Consider the following 14,825-nt stretch of genomic DNA (forward strand, 5'->3'; position numbering starts at 1 on the left):
CAGCCAGTAATGGATGTGAGATTGTTTGGATCCATCATCATTACTCCAGGTAAAAACACAATCTGATGGGAAATTTTCTCTGCAGACATCTTTTAAGTTCTATCTCTGCATGAATGAATGTAAGGGACTATCAGAAGAAGGAGCACGTGGTGGCCATTTGTCCAGCTGATTTAATGCTATATTAAAATCCCCTCCTATTATAATAATTGCATCAGGAAATTTGTTTACACCATAAATTATATCATTTTCTAGGGATGGGAATCGAAGCCCCATGAAGCTCTCATGGGGCTTCGTGTAAATGTGCCAGAAAAATGAATGAAGCATTTGGGGCTTCGAAACCACACAGAACAGCGGCATCTGGTGGCAGACAGGACATATATCATCTACTCCACTAAGTTCCTTGCCCTTGTAACACTTCAGTGTGGAAATAAAACAAAGACAATGTTTGAAGATTTGTGAGGAAGTGCTTGTGTTACATTGTGAATGCCATGTATAAAGTGAGAATGAGTGATTGTGAACCAGGGTCTAACATGACTGGGTGGGATACATGTTATAGATTTTTATTTAAAAACAGAATTTTCTCCACTGTGCTGGGCTTCAGCCTGTTTCGTCTTTGGCTGACGATTTCGCCAGCCTTGGAGAAGATCCTCTCACAAGGCACAGATGAAGCTGGTGTGCATAAAAACTTCATTGCCAGCTTGTAGAGATGTGGGTATAAAACCTTGTGGGTAACCCAGTATCTCAGTGGGTCCTGAGTCCTTGGGATGTGAGGTTCCTTTAAGTACCTAGAAGGACATTAATAGCCTATTGTCATGCACCAGTCTAAAATGAGCAGAAGTTATGATGAGGATTCTAATCTTTACTGTACCTCTGAACCTCCACTGTTGCACTGGCAGTTGTGCTGGTCCCCTGCTGTTGAACCCCCACATGCCTGTCCAGCAGGGCCCAGAGACCACCATCTTCCTGCTGACTTGAAGGACCTTCTCTAGGTGGCGACTGTGGCTGTGCCTCTGGAAGTAGCGCCTGCATTGTTGCAGCACACTCTTTAGTGAGTCGCTCTATGGCCGTGTGGGCAGAGCCTTGGCTGCAGAACCCCAGCTCTTTAAGCCTTGGGTCCATCAAGGTTGCCATTGACAGAGCAGTGACCTTCTCCAGAGCTGAAAACCTCTCATGGAGATTGTTCTTCAAGTTAGTGGCCAGTTTTTCACCAAGTGGGTGTGTGATCTGACCACACCTGCTTGAGATGTAATGTTTCAGCATTTTAACCATGGGAATGACTTTGGATGCTGACACTCGTTTTTCTGTCGAAAGCTCAACTGTGGCCTCTTGAAACGGTGAAAGAATGCTCAAGCAGTGGTGTATGGCCTGGTAGTCCTCTGAGGTGAGTGGAGGAAGGTCCGTATGGAGGGTGGCCAGAGCTGCCCCCAGTGGCTCTCTCTCCTTAAACAACCTTTCCAACATATTAAATGTGCTGCTCCATCTTGTTTCCACCTAAGATAAGACAGCAAGCACATTTTAAAGGAGAGAAGAAAGTAACACAATAAACAACTGCAAAAACATGTAAAATCTTAGATTTAAAAAAAAGAAAATGTTTCACCTCTTGTATTAATTTGTGCTCTGGCCTGGCCAGCTGTCGCTGCATCTCTGACAGCTTCTCCTTCGCTGTGGTGCTGGATTTAAAAAGACCGACAATCCTACGCCCCTTACTTCGGATATCCTCTAGTTCAGGGGTTTGGGCAAGGGACTTTTTCACCACCAAATTAAGCATATGTGCAAAACACATTATGTGCCGAAGCAGTAATATATTAGCACATGCAACCATGTTGGGAGCACAGTCTGTAACCAGGCCTGTCACCTGGAAGAAAGATTACATGTTCACAAATCATGTATATTAGGTAGTGGGAGGCCATATTGATGAATGATTTTGTACTTTATTGATCTGGCTCGCACCTTCCCTTTAATTCCCCATTCTTCCATGAGAAGATTTTTGGCCTCAGCCAAGTGAGCTGCAGTGTGGGTTTGGGGAAACTTCAGAACCCCCAAGACCACAGAGGCCAGCTCCACCTAGAATGAACAAAGTCAAACTGAGATACATAAACCAAAGCATTGCACAAAGCAGGGGATACCTACCTCCTCGGTGATAAAATGGCATGTTACAGCCAAGTAAGCGTCCATGTTAATGGATGTCCACATGTCTGCTGTAAGGCTGACAGCAGAGGCCCTGCTAACCACATCTAAAGCCTTCTCCTTTTTGGCTTTGTACTTCTCCTCCACCATTGTCCTCAAGGCCTTCCTATTAGGAATTATGTAGGATGGGTCCAAAAGGTTGACAAAAGCCTAATAGTGACAAATAAAATACAGCTTATTATGTACACAAAAACATAAATAATGTAAATGCTATATAATATTAGCCACCTTACCTTGAAGCCTTTGTCTTCAACAATTGAAAATGGTTGTGCATCCATTACAATCATATCCACCAATGCAGAATCAAGTTCTTGCTTTCTTGACACTGCAAAATATACATATGAAGAAAAAAAAAATATTAATTGTAGAAGCTGAGCCTCGAACCCAGAACCTCAGCATTCACATGTCACTGCTTTTTCCACTGAGCTATCCATTTTAGTTCTTATTCAGAGTGCCATTAGTTGGATATATTCTTATTACCAATATGAGGTGGATTGAAGGCTTGATTTTCCGACTGCGGAGTTTCAACATGATGAACGGAGCGGAGATGTCGCATCATGGAGGATGTACTATCATTAAATGCAAATTCATGTTTGCAAATCAAACATTGCACCTAAAAAAAAAAAAAATGGAAAGAATAAAAATGATTCCTTTCAACTGACAGACATACCTATAAAACTGACATAATCAGCAATGGCTACTAATAAAATAACGTTAATAGTGTATTACCTTATTTGGAGAAATCAAGTTGAAATGATCCCAAGCCACAGAACGTTTTTTACCGGGTGCCATGACGTTGATTCTTACGATACACGGGAAACAACAGAACTGGTCGGGAAACGTTGTTTGGGATTCATCTGTATTTATAGACAACAGCGCGCCCTTCTGATCAAACACACCTGAGATCTGAAACCTGGTTCAGGTGAGTGATGCATTTGGCGCGTCATACGTCATCAATCACGTGATCTGCGCTGGTTGACACACGCTTTGAAACATTGTGCCGAAACACTCTGTTTCATGAAGGTGAACCGCGCGCCGAAGCCCCGTGTCAAACGGGCCATCCCTATCATTTTCAATCAAAGAAAGGAACTCAACGTGTGAAAATAAACTCGTTGTTTCTATCCTATGAGTCGAATTTTATCAACAAAGAGCAAATATTTTGTCAATAAAGTTTTACAAAAAAACGCCCCTCCGGTGCAGCCTCGTCTTCTATCCGGTTGGGGTAGGAACCTTTCTCTTGGTTCCGGCAGCCATGGCGGCGGAGGCAGACGTGGACCTCGACCTAGAAGCGGAGGAAAACTGCACCGGGAAGCCCGCGGAGAAGCCCCGCAAACATGACAGCGGGGCCGCGGACCTGGAGAGAGTCACCGACTATGCGGAGGAGAAGGAGATCTCCAGCTCCGACCTGCAGACGGTGAGAGCTGCGCGTGCTCAGCCGCGTGCCCTGTTGTCTCATCACCGGAGGAGGATGATACAGCAGAGAACCGGATAACAGGAGATCCGGTCTGACCGACGCCTCACTGCCAGACCTGTGATCTCTGGTCCAGAACGAAAAGCAAAGTTCAGAACCATGTTTGGACCAGGAAGAAACCGTTTGAGCTCTGGTAACCCGGTCCAGAAGCGATCCAGTAGGAAAGTTCCGATAGATGCTCGTTCTGGCACAACCCATTCCCTGGTGAACGAAACATGAAAGTTCTGGATTGTGTTAGCAATAGTATTAAATAAGAGAAAAAATAAAACCTGAAAAATGTTGAGCTTTAAATCAGAATTTACTGCTCGGATGAGAAGTGATGCATCTTGGGAGATGTGAGTCTTTGTTTCAGTCTCAAAGGCTTTGGGCTGGACAGAACCAGTTCTGACCCCTTTGCCCCTCTGTTTCTCTGCTCAGGCCATGTCGGTGATCGGAGACAGAAGATCCCGGGAGCAGAAGGCCAAGCAGGAGAGGTGAGCAGGGCCCACGGGGACCCACAGGGGCCCGGAGGGACCCAGAGGGGCGAACAGGGACCCAGACCTCTATGGAGCCAGCAGGCAGGACCTGAGCTGCTGTGTTCTGTTTCAGGGAGAAGGAGCTGGCCAAAGTCACCATCAAGAAGGAGGACGTGGAACTGATCGTAAGTAATCCCCCCCACCTGCCGGATAGAGCGTCACTGACTTCTGTAAAGCAGTTCATTGTATTTTAAGTTAAAAAAAGAGTTTATGAGCCAATTCCAAAGATTATTCCTCCATGACATCAATGCAAAACATGCATGAAAAAATAATCATGTATGATGTAAAGAGCCCTCACAGGTGAAGTCTGCTTTATCCATAGGATGCCAGAGAGGACCCAGCACAGTTCATATGTCTGTAACATGCCAACATGTCAAGACTGTAACATGCCCAAATGAAATGGCTGTAACATGCCCACATGTAATGGCTGTAACATGCCCACATGTAATGGCTGTAACATGCCCACATGTAATGGCTGTAACATGCCCACATGTAATGGCTGTAACATGCCCACATGTCATGGCTGTAACATGACCACATGTCATGGCTTTAACATGCCCACATGTCATGGCTTTAACATGCCCACATGTCATGGCTGTAACATGCCCACATGTCAAAACTGTAACATGCCAACATGTCATGGCTGTAACATGCCCACATGTCGTGGCTATAACATGCCACCATGTCATGGCTGTAACATGCCAACATGTCAAGACTGTAACATGCCCACATGTAATGACTGTAACATGCCCACATGTAATAGCTGTAACATGCCCACATGTTGTGGTTATGACATGCCACCATGTCATGGCTGTAACATGCCCACATGTCATGGCTGAAACATGCCCACATGTCATGGCTGTAACATGCCCACATGTCATGGCTGTAACATGCCCACATGTCATGGCTGTAACATGCCCACATGTCATGGCTGTAACATGCCAACATGTCATGGCTGTAACATGCCCACATGTCAAGACTGTAACATGCCCACATGTAATGTCTGTAACATGCCCACATGTCATGGCTGTAACATGCCCACATGTCATGGCTGTAACATGCCCACATGTCGTGGCTATAACATGCCACCATGTCATGGCTGTAACATGCCACCATGTCATGGCTGTAACATGCCACCATGTCATGGCTGTAACATGCCCACATGTCATGGCTGTAACATGCCCACATGTCATGGCTGTAACATGCCCACATGTCATGGCTGTAACATGCCCTGGCTGTAACATGCCCACATATAATGGCTGTAACATGCCACCATGTCATGGCTGTAACATGCCCACATGTCGTGGCTGTAACATGCCCACATGTCATGGCTGTAACATGCCCACATGTCATGGCTGTAACATGCCAACATGTCAAGACTGTAATATGCCCACATGTTATGATTGTAACATGCCACCATGTCATGGCTGTAACATGCCAACATGTCAAGACTGTAACATGCCCACATGTAATGGCTGTAACATGCCCACATGTCATGGCTGTAACATGCCCACATGTCATGGCTGTAACATGACCACATGTCATGGCTGTAACAAGCCAACATGTCATGGCTTTAACATGCCCACATGTCATGGCTGTAACATGCCCACATGTCAAGACTGTAACATGCCAACATGTCATGGCTGTAACATGCCCACATGTCGTGGCTATAACATGGCACCATGTCATGGCTGTAACATGCCAACATGTCAAGACTGTAACGTGCCCACATGTAATGACTGTAACATACCCACATGTAATGGCTGTAACATGCCCACATGTAATAGCGGTAACATGCCCACATGTTGTGGTTATGACATGCCACCATGTCATGGCTGTAACATGCCAACATGTCATGGCTGTAACATGCCAACATGTCATGGCTGTAACATGCCCACATGTCATGGCTGTAACATGCCCACATGTCATGGCTGTAACATGCCCTGGCTGTAACATGCCCACATATAATGGCTGTAACATGCCCACATGTTGTGGCTATAACATGCCACCATGTCATGGCTGGAACATGCCAACATGTCATGGCTGTAACATGCCAACATGTCATGGCGGTAACATGCCCCCATGTCATGGCTGTAACATGCCCACATGTCGTGGCTGTAACATGCCAACATTTTGTGGCTATAACATGCCACCATGTCATGGCTGTAACATGCCAACATGTTGTGGCTGTAACATGCCACCATGTCGTGGCTGTAACATTACCACATGTAATGGCTGTAACATGCCCACATGTCATGGCTGTAACATGCTCACATGTCAAGACTGTAACATGCCCACATGTCATGGCTGTAACATGACCACATCTCAAGACTGTAATATGCCCACATGTCTAGACTGTAACATGCCCACATGTCATGGCTGTAACATGCCCATATGTCATGGCTGTAACATGCCCACATGTCATGGCTTTAATATGCCCACATGTCAAGACTGTAACATGCCAACATGTCATGGCTGTAACATGCCCACATGTCAAGACTGTAACATGCCCACATGTCAAGACTGTAACATGCCCACATGTCAAGACTGTAACATGCCAACATGTCCTGGCTGTAACATGCCCCCATGTCATGGCTGTAACATGCCCACATGTCGTGGCTGTAACATGCCAACATTTTGTGGCTATAACATGCCACCATGTCATGGCTGTAACATGCCAACATGTTGTGGCTGTAACATGCCACCATGTCGTGGCTGTAACATTACCACATGTAATGGCTGTAACATGCCCACATGTCATGGCTGTAACATGCTCACATGTCAAGACTGTAACATGCCCACATGTCATGGCTGTAACATGACCACATCTCAAGACTGTAATATGCCCACATGTCTAGACTGTAACATGCCCACATGTCATGGCTGTAACATGCCCATATGTCATGGCTGTAACATGCCCACATGTCATGGCTTTAATATGCCCACATGTCAAGACTGTAACATGCCAACATGTCATGGCTGTAACATGCCCACATGTCAAGACTGTAACATGCCCACATGTCAAGACTGTAACATGCCCACATGTCAAGACTGTAACATGCCAACATGTCCTGGCTGTAACATGCCCACATGTCGTGGCTGTAACATGCCAACATTTTGTGGCTATAACATGCCACCATGTCATGGCTGTAACATGCCAACATGTTATGGCTGTAACATGCCACCATGTCGTGGCTGTAACATGCCCACATGTAATGGCTGTAACATGCCCACATGTCATGGCTGTAACATGCCCACATGTCAAGACTGTAACATGCCCACATGTCATGGCTGTAACATGACCACATCTCAAGACTGTAATATGCCCACATGTCTAGACTGTAACATGCCCACATGTCATGGCTGTAACATGCCCACATGTCATGGCTTTAATATGCCCACATGTCAAGACTGTAACATGCCCACATGTCATGGCTGTAACATTCCCACATGTCATGGCTGTAACATTCCCACATGTCATGACTGTAACATGCCCATATGTCATGGCTGTAACATGCCCACATGTCATGGCTATAACATGCCAACATGTCCTGGCTGTAACATGCCCACATGTCATGGCTGTAACATGCCCATATGTCATGGCTGTAACATGCCCATATGTCATGGCAGTAACATGCTCACATGTCATGGCTGTAACATGCCCACGTCATGGCTGTAACAAGCCAACATGTCATGGCTGTAACATGCCCACATGTCATGGCTGTAACATGCTCACATGTAATGGCTGTAACATGCCCACATGTCAAGACTGTAACATGCCCACATGTAATGGCTGTAACATGTCCACATGTAATGGCTGTAACATGCCCACATGTCAAGACTGTAACATGCCAACATGTCATGGCTGTAACATGCCCACATGTCATACTTGTAATATGCCCACATGTCAAGGCTGTAACATGCCAACATGTCGAGACTGTAACATGCAACATGTCATGACTGTTACATGTCATGGCTGTCACATGCCAAATTGTCACATTTGTAACATGCCAAAATGTCATGTATTTAACATGCAACATGTCATGGCTGTCAATACACTACCATGTTACAGCCATGACATGTTAGCATGTTAACGGCCTCACTCTATCCGTGGGCAGCAGCAGGTCTGTCTCTGGATGTCAGAACCCCTGCTGGTTCACGTAAACGCGTCAGTCGTTCACGTGAACAACCCGTCAGTCGTTCATGTACACGCCTCAGTCGCTCACTAAAAAACAGGATTTGATCTCCTGCTGGTTTTGTATGTTTGTGCTCCTAAAAGCAAATCCAGTCTGTTATCGTGATGGTAGGTCCATTTGAACAGTGAGGGAGAGAAAATTAAGGAATTGAAGTTAAAGATTTTTTTATAAATGCATTTTCATTTCATTGAGGTAAAGAAGTGTTTAAGTTAATACTTGGTGGTAAAACCCGTATTAGCAGCACAGAGATCAGATAGTTGAGCAGGTTTCAGCGCATAAAGAACTCCATAAAGAAAAAGGACTTCTAAAAGATTCAGTTTCGTTGGCTGTTGCTTAGCAACCCTCCATAGGGTTTCTATAGGAGTGAGCGTACCGACTGGCTGGACCGCCATGACGCCGATAGTTTTCTCAGTTTCTCCTCTGGTCTCAGACTGTTGCAAAAACCCCATAGCAGTGAACCTGCAGCCCCCTCCCTGATCTGTGGCTGATCTCTTGTGCAGATGTCCGAGATGGAAATTTCCAGGGCGGTGGCAGAACGCAGTCTGAGGGAACACCTGGGGAACGTGGGGAAGGCCCTGGTGGCGCTGACTGACTGACCGCCAAACCCCGCCCATCACTGTCATCTCCCGGTTCAATAAAGTTTTCATCTGCTTGTTTATAAAAGTGTTAGCGAGTCCTTTATTCAGACACAAAGTTAATTTACAAAAGCTTCGGGGGCACACCCCCCCAGGAACAATGGTACAGTCCCTCTTAAAGCGTGCATGTGCAGCTAAGTCTTCCTCTTCTTGGTGGTGGGCCGGTCAAACACGTCCCTCACCCCCGCCGCCTTCTGTTTGAAGAACTTGCTGTTCTGGGTGCTCTCCTGGGCCCAGGCCGAGTCGAAGGACGTGGTGTCCTGGTCCACCAGGTGGGTGTACTTAGTACGTCCGGACCGACCAAAGTTTTTCACCTGCAGGGGGGTTAGCAGAAGGGTTCAGCTGCAGTTCAGACCGTCTAAGACACAGGTCAGCAGGTGAGAGCAGCGTACCTGCATGACTTTGGGCAGGATGGTTTTGTTGAAGTGATCCTCCAGGGTGGGGGCGCTGAAGTCTCTTTTGTAGACGTCCTCCTCCTCATCCTGGAATGGAGCCGCTGATTAGTAACACGCCAGTTTGATCTGAACAGCAGTCCTCTCCTCTCTCCCTAATGATCTGATTTGTCCCTCTGTGTAAACCTGTTCCTGTGGTTTCATGTTTCAATGGAAACGTTTGGGACAAACGGAGGATCAACCATGACCACTTTACTGCTGATGGACATTTCTGCAGGTGACCACCGTGGATCTGATTACTCAGGTGTTTCTGAACCTCAAACCTGTAGCACATGGCTCAGCACTGACACCTGCTGGACACTTTGAGAGTGCAGCTTCACGACTACTGTCTCCATCCGAAGCACGTCACTACTGCAGGAGTACAGGGGGGGCGGCTCCTCATGGTCTGAGCTGAGAGGACTTCTACAGACGCTGCACTCGGCTGTTTCCATGACGTGAATAGTGATGCCATATTGGAAAGGGCGGGAAAGTATGACACATGGCTGAGCAGATCCAGTAAAATCTCTGCAGAAAACCCAGCATACATCGATGCTCACTAGATTGGCGAATGTAGACCACAATGCATTGCGTTTGAAAATAACGTCTTTAAATGTATTTTTAAATAAATCATTTTTGCATCATCAGAACACAGTGGATTCATGATTAGTCATCGTAAAATCCTCCCATTGATTAGAGTTACACTTTGTGAATTCGCTGACATAATTGCCGTTTAAAAAAGACAAATGGTGAGCGTGGCGTCGGCATTGTTTTTCCAAGACGGTGTTTTAGTAGTTATGGAGAAGGGAGGGAATGTGGACACAGCTGAAGATTCAGACACCAGAGAACACACTGAGCGTCCTCTGCAGGGCACTAAGCAGTGAAAATTCAGACAACCTGAGACTGATGCAGGAAAATGTTACCAAAGTTTCTGCACTGCCCCTATAGGGATAGGCTCCAGCAGCCCACAGGGACTAAACGGGTCTAGAACATGAAGGGATCAGGGACTAAACCCGTCATGGAGCTCAAAGGACAGAGCTGCTCTCAGTGACAGCAGGATCATCCGTGTGACGGCTGTCGGGGTGGGTGTGGCCTGAACAGACGACGGTGCTTACCATGAAGAAGGCTCCTCTGTGGTAGTACTTCTGCAGGAACTTGTACTTTCCTTTAGAGGCCTTGTTGGTTACCACCTTGCCGCTGTTCCGCAGCTCCGCCCGGCGCTCCTCCTCCGTCAGGCTGTGGAATCTCTCGATTTCAGCCTTCTCCTTTTCCATGCTGGAAACAAGACAGAGGATGTGGTTCAGAAAGCTCCCGCCCCAGGATTCCTCTCCCCCCTGACAGGTTACTCACTTCTCTCGAGCCTCTCGGTCTCTCTTGATGCGCTTCAGCTCTCGGACCTTCCAAGCTTCATACTCTTCCTCTTCGTTCTCTCCATCTGTGTCCAGAGCGTCCAGAGCAGCCAGGGTGCGGCGGTTTTCTTCAAACTCCTTCTTCGCCTCCTCTTCCACGATCTTGAGGGTGTAGCGACGGCGCTCCTCCGCCTGCCTCTTGGCTTCCACCTCCAGCTCCTTCTGCCTCTGCTCCTCGGCTTCCCGCTCAGCCACTGTGACTCTGTCCTTCCTTCGGGCAGAAAAGTCCCTGCATGAGCTCTTCGTCACCCCACTACCACCTTCAGCCTCACAAAGGAGCGTCTTTTCACACAAACCCGTTTCCTCGCAGACACAAAGCTTTTCAAAGAAGCAGAAGTCTTCACCCTGAGTAAAAATCTCCCTTTTTCAACCTTTTTTCAGCCAAGGCGCACTTTATCCTGGACAAAACTCCCACTTCACACCAGCATCCAAAAATGAAAAAGGAGAAACTCATAGTCTGTATTGATGGACAGTTCCTCCATGATCTCACAGGCATGTTTGTGATGATTGTGGCAGAAAAAGCTGGAAGTTACAGCTGTTTTTTCTAAAAGTTCTAATAAATGTTAAGTTAGTTTTCAGTAATAATTTTTAACTAAATAATTTGACATTTTACTCTAGTAGTTGTTTTTCCCTCCAGTTTATTAACATGTAATTTTATGTAACCTCACAAAAAAACAATATTTTCTTTTGTCTTAATCAAAGATGAAGTCTTTGAAAACTTTAACAAAAATGTTTTCTTTTCTTTTTAGAAGATTAGATTGTTTCAGTTTAGTTTCATTGTGTCTGTTTCACCTTCATCCTGTTTCTTAAATGTTCTTACTTCTTCTTAAGTTTAACATCTAAAATAATCCAGACGTTCTTAGAAAAGTGTTTCAGTCAGAAAGATGACTTGGACCAAACTCTGGGATGTTTGGCTGTTAAGAAACACAAACCTGGAAGGAAAACTAAACTGTTGACCTCTGAAGATTGAAAAACTGTTAAATGTGTGTTCGTTGTGGTTTAAGACGTTTAACAGGAAGACTCATTGTACGCTGAGACGCTGTCACTTTAACCCAATGCATCATGGGAGATGTAGTGATGGCAGACAGACTCTCTTCTCTGAGCTTCATGGTTTTGTTCACTTGTTCCACGGTCTGATACCGGATTCTGTGGAAAGCTACACCGCTAAAGACGAGCTTTAGCTGGTATTTCTGTTGGAACTGAGAGACTTTATGAGCAGAATCAGAACAAGGAAGTGAAGACTTTAACCACTTCTGATTGGTCAGACTGATGACATGTGATTGAGCCTCCAAGAATGATTGGTGGAGACAGTTAAAGGGGCGGGACTTTTCCTAAAACAGCTGAAGCTACGGCTAAATCGCTGTACCGTCATTCTTATCAAAGTGTCTTTAATAGAATCAAATAAACAGAAAAAGTATTTTATGATCTTTTCATATTTTATCAGGGCCTGTTTGGATGAACACAGAGCTGAGATCTTGGAGATGGAAATGTTTTTAGGTCAGAGAATGGGTCATTTCCCGCGGCTCACTGGTTGAAAAACACTGTGCAAAACTAAAAATCTAGACAGAAACATTTTATCAGACAAAAATCTTTTAGGCTGGCATGACTGTTTTTCCCAGAAGTCAAAGTCTTTTGCAGAATTTTGAGGAAAACATTCAAACTTTTGAAGCAGAAACACATTTTTCTGCAGACATGTGGGCTCTTACTTGCGGATAAAGACGGGTTTGAGCCGCGGCTCTGCTTCGTCTTCACTGTCGGTGTATTCTTCATACTCTGACTCCGACTCGGACTCCGCCCCAGACTTCCCCTCCTCCTCCACCTCCATGACCTCCATCTCCTCCGTCTTCCTCTCCAGCGCTCGCTGGCGCATCATCGCTCGTCTCCTCTCTATTTCCTGTGTGCAATCAGAAGCGTGTTTGGATCCGGACGATGCCAAGGAAAACACAGAGACAGAGTCAAAGTCACCTCATCATCCACTTCCTCCTCCTCCTCCTCTTCATCCTCACTGCTCTCCTCATGCCGAGGATGCCATGTGCCTTCGTCGGAGTCCTCGCTGCTCTGCGCCACCACTTCAGGCTCCACTATCTGCCGGTGCCGGGCCAGTCTGTTTCAGAGAGAGGGGGCTGCTGAGCACCAGGGGGCCGGTCGTGTCAGGGGGGTCGGGTCGGGGCGCCGCCTTACCTCTCTTCTACGTCCTCAGAGGTCCGGTTCATCAGACGCTTCAGACGTGGGTCTGAAACGTCCTCTTGCTCCACCTCCACCTCTGGCTCCACCTCCTTTCCCCTCACAAACTGGAAGTCCTCCTCATCCTCATCCGAGGACTCCATGGGTGCATAGTCTGGCCGTTTTCCCGAGACGTACCTCTTCACCTTCACCTTCTCCATGGAGATCTCGCCTGGAGAAAGAGACGTCAGAGTGTGGGTCCGGCACGGGCGTCTGTTCACCGTGGAAGAACTTGGTTTGGGAACTGTACAGTGTTCAAACATGCGGTGCGTCCTGGGCTAGCTTTGACTTTGGTTTGGATTTGGAACAGGTACAGTGGACTTAGCGGACATTTGTGAGCCAACGATTTCACAGCTTTGTGAGAAGTCCCAGATGACTAAAAACCCTTCTACACTGAGGAAACGCGCTGCGTTTGTTGATGCAGACCGAATGCCAAACGTCACATCATGACGAACAATGAGGGCGGTAAGCAACGGTCACAGGTTCAAGCCCCAGAACAGAATAATGAACTGCCCTCTGCAGACGTAAAGCATGTAATACCACAACATGAACCATCTTCTAAAAATGATTAAACACCGCAGAATCAGTGTCCAGTGTCAATCATAGTGTCCTGTGACACAGTGATGCTTTGGAGCACAGAAAGGGAGGATGTGGTGAGAATAAAGACAAAAACACGGATTTCTAAGTTTTCCATTGTTTTCTATCCACAAAACAAAGGCGATCAGCAAGACGCAAAATATTAATGACTTGCTTAATTGTAGGGCTCTTGAGAATTTTTTTGTATTTCTGTGTTCAGAATTAGAAACTGTCGTTTTGTGGTCTCCAACTTTTATCTCTGGACCGTAGAAAGTTCTGGCTTTGGGTACCAACAGAGACTGGGTTCAAACACCTGAAACATCAACGGAAGTCCTCCTAAAGTATTAAATCAACATCCGGTCAGATACTCCTCTTTGCTTCAAGAAGTAAAACATTAATATTATAATAATAATAACAACAACAAAAGGTTTTAAACAACAGTAACGGGGGACGGGTTTGCCTCCTTTGGTCTTAGTTTCTGTTTCAGGTCCAAGATAAACCCAGAACCAGAACCTATTCCGAACTAGTTATTCCGCCTCGAAGGTATCGCAGTACAAATTAATAAAACCCAGAGACCCGAGCCAGGCTAAGCTAGGCTAAGCTAGGCTAGGCTAGGCTAATACAGGCGAATCGTTCACCTTTCTCGTTCCGGACCGGCACGGCCCCCGCCGTGGACTGGATCGGGGGCAGCTTCATGTTGACAGGCTCGTGGGAGGACATGCCTGCCGGGTCAGCGACACGAACCGGGACAACGAAAACCCGTCCGGGAGACAGGAAACTAGCCGAACCGAGCTGCGAGATCGACCTGTTTGTAGACAAGATGCGAGATCTGCCAAACGGAAGTGCATCTTATTTTCCCGGAAGTAGTTTGTTAATTTATAATACACTTCCTTTTATTTATTTATTTATTTATTTATGAGTGAAAAATTGCAAAATACAGAACAAGAAAATGCAACAATTATGCACATATAATGTACAATAAAATTCTGAATACAGAATAAGCGTGTTACATCCTTAAGAAGATTCTAATTATTCTAATTATTAGTAACAATCACAAAAGGGAATAAAAAAAATAAAATAAAACTAAGCAAAGAAAAATAAAATAAAAAAAGAGAAAGAGAAAATGCGAGAGTAAACTTATGTCAGTAGTCCAAAAGATTTACAAATGTCAATTGTTTTTTGAGC

General features: G+C 45.9%; 3 protein-coding genes across 3 annotated transcripts; 1 reads left to right on the plus strand and 2 right to left on the minus strand.

The window, feature by feature from the left end:
- Window positions 1-544: 544 nt before the first annotated feature.
- LOC110015802 (E3 SUMO-protein ligase ZBED1-like) lies at window positions 545-3,253 on the minus strand. The gene is made up of 8 exons (XM_023951209.2): window positions 2,917-3,253; window positions 2,668-2,800; window positions 2,421-2,512; window positions 2,131-2,337; window positions 1,951-2,064; window positions 1,598-1,855; window positions 869-1,491; window positions 545-785 (listed from the first exon to the last, which is right to left on the minus strand). Exons 1-8 carry the CDS (start codon window positions 2,977-2,979, stop codon window positions 551-553), a joined length of 1,725 nt encoding a protein of 574 aa, XP_023806977.1. The 5' UTR covers window positions 2,980-3,253; the 3' UTR covers window positions 545-550.
- A 132-nt stretch (window positions 3,254-3,385) lies between these two features.
- On the plus strand, window positions 3,386-9,032 carry hypk (huntingtin interacting protein K). The gene is made up of 4 exons (XM_004084806.5): window positions 3,386-3,601; window positions 4,076-4,131; window positions 4,247-4,298; window positions 8,870-9,032. The coding sequence occupies exons 1-4, from the start codon at window positions 3,440-3,442 to the stop codon at window positions 8,963-8,965; spliced, it is 366 nt and encodes a 121-aa protein (XP_004084854.1). The 5' UTR covers window positions 3,386-3,439; the 3' UTR covers window positions 8,966-9,032.
- Window positions 9,021-14,494, minus strand: mfap1 (microfibril associated protein 1). Its single transcript, XM_004084805.5, has 8 exons — window positions 14,279-14,494; window positions 13,023-13,236; window positions 12,807-12,945; window positions 12,548-12,735; window positions 10,783-11,052; window positions 10,548-10,707; window positions 9,397-9,486; window positions 9,021-9,318 (listed from the first exon to the last, which is right to left on the minus strand). Exons 1-8 carry the CDS (start codon window positions 14,358-14,360, stop codon window positions 9,139-9,141), a joined length of 1,323 nt encoding a protein of 440 aa, XP_004084853.1. The 5' UTR covers window positions 14,361-14,494; the 3' UTR covers window positions 9,021-9,138.
- Window positions 14,495-14,825: the final 331 nt, after the last annotated feature.

The sequence above is a fragment of the Oryzias latipes genome, chromosome 3 (genome assembly GCF_053564925.1).
Source record: "Oryzias latipes strain Hd-rR chromosome 3, Olatipes_Hd-rR_3.1".
Lineage (NCBI taxonomy): Eukaryota > Metazoa > Chordata > Actinopteri > Beloniformes > Adrianichthyidae > Oryzias > Oryzias latipes.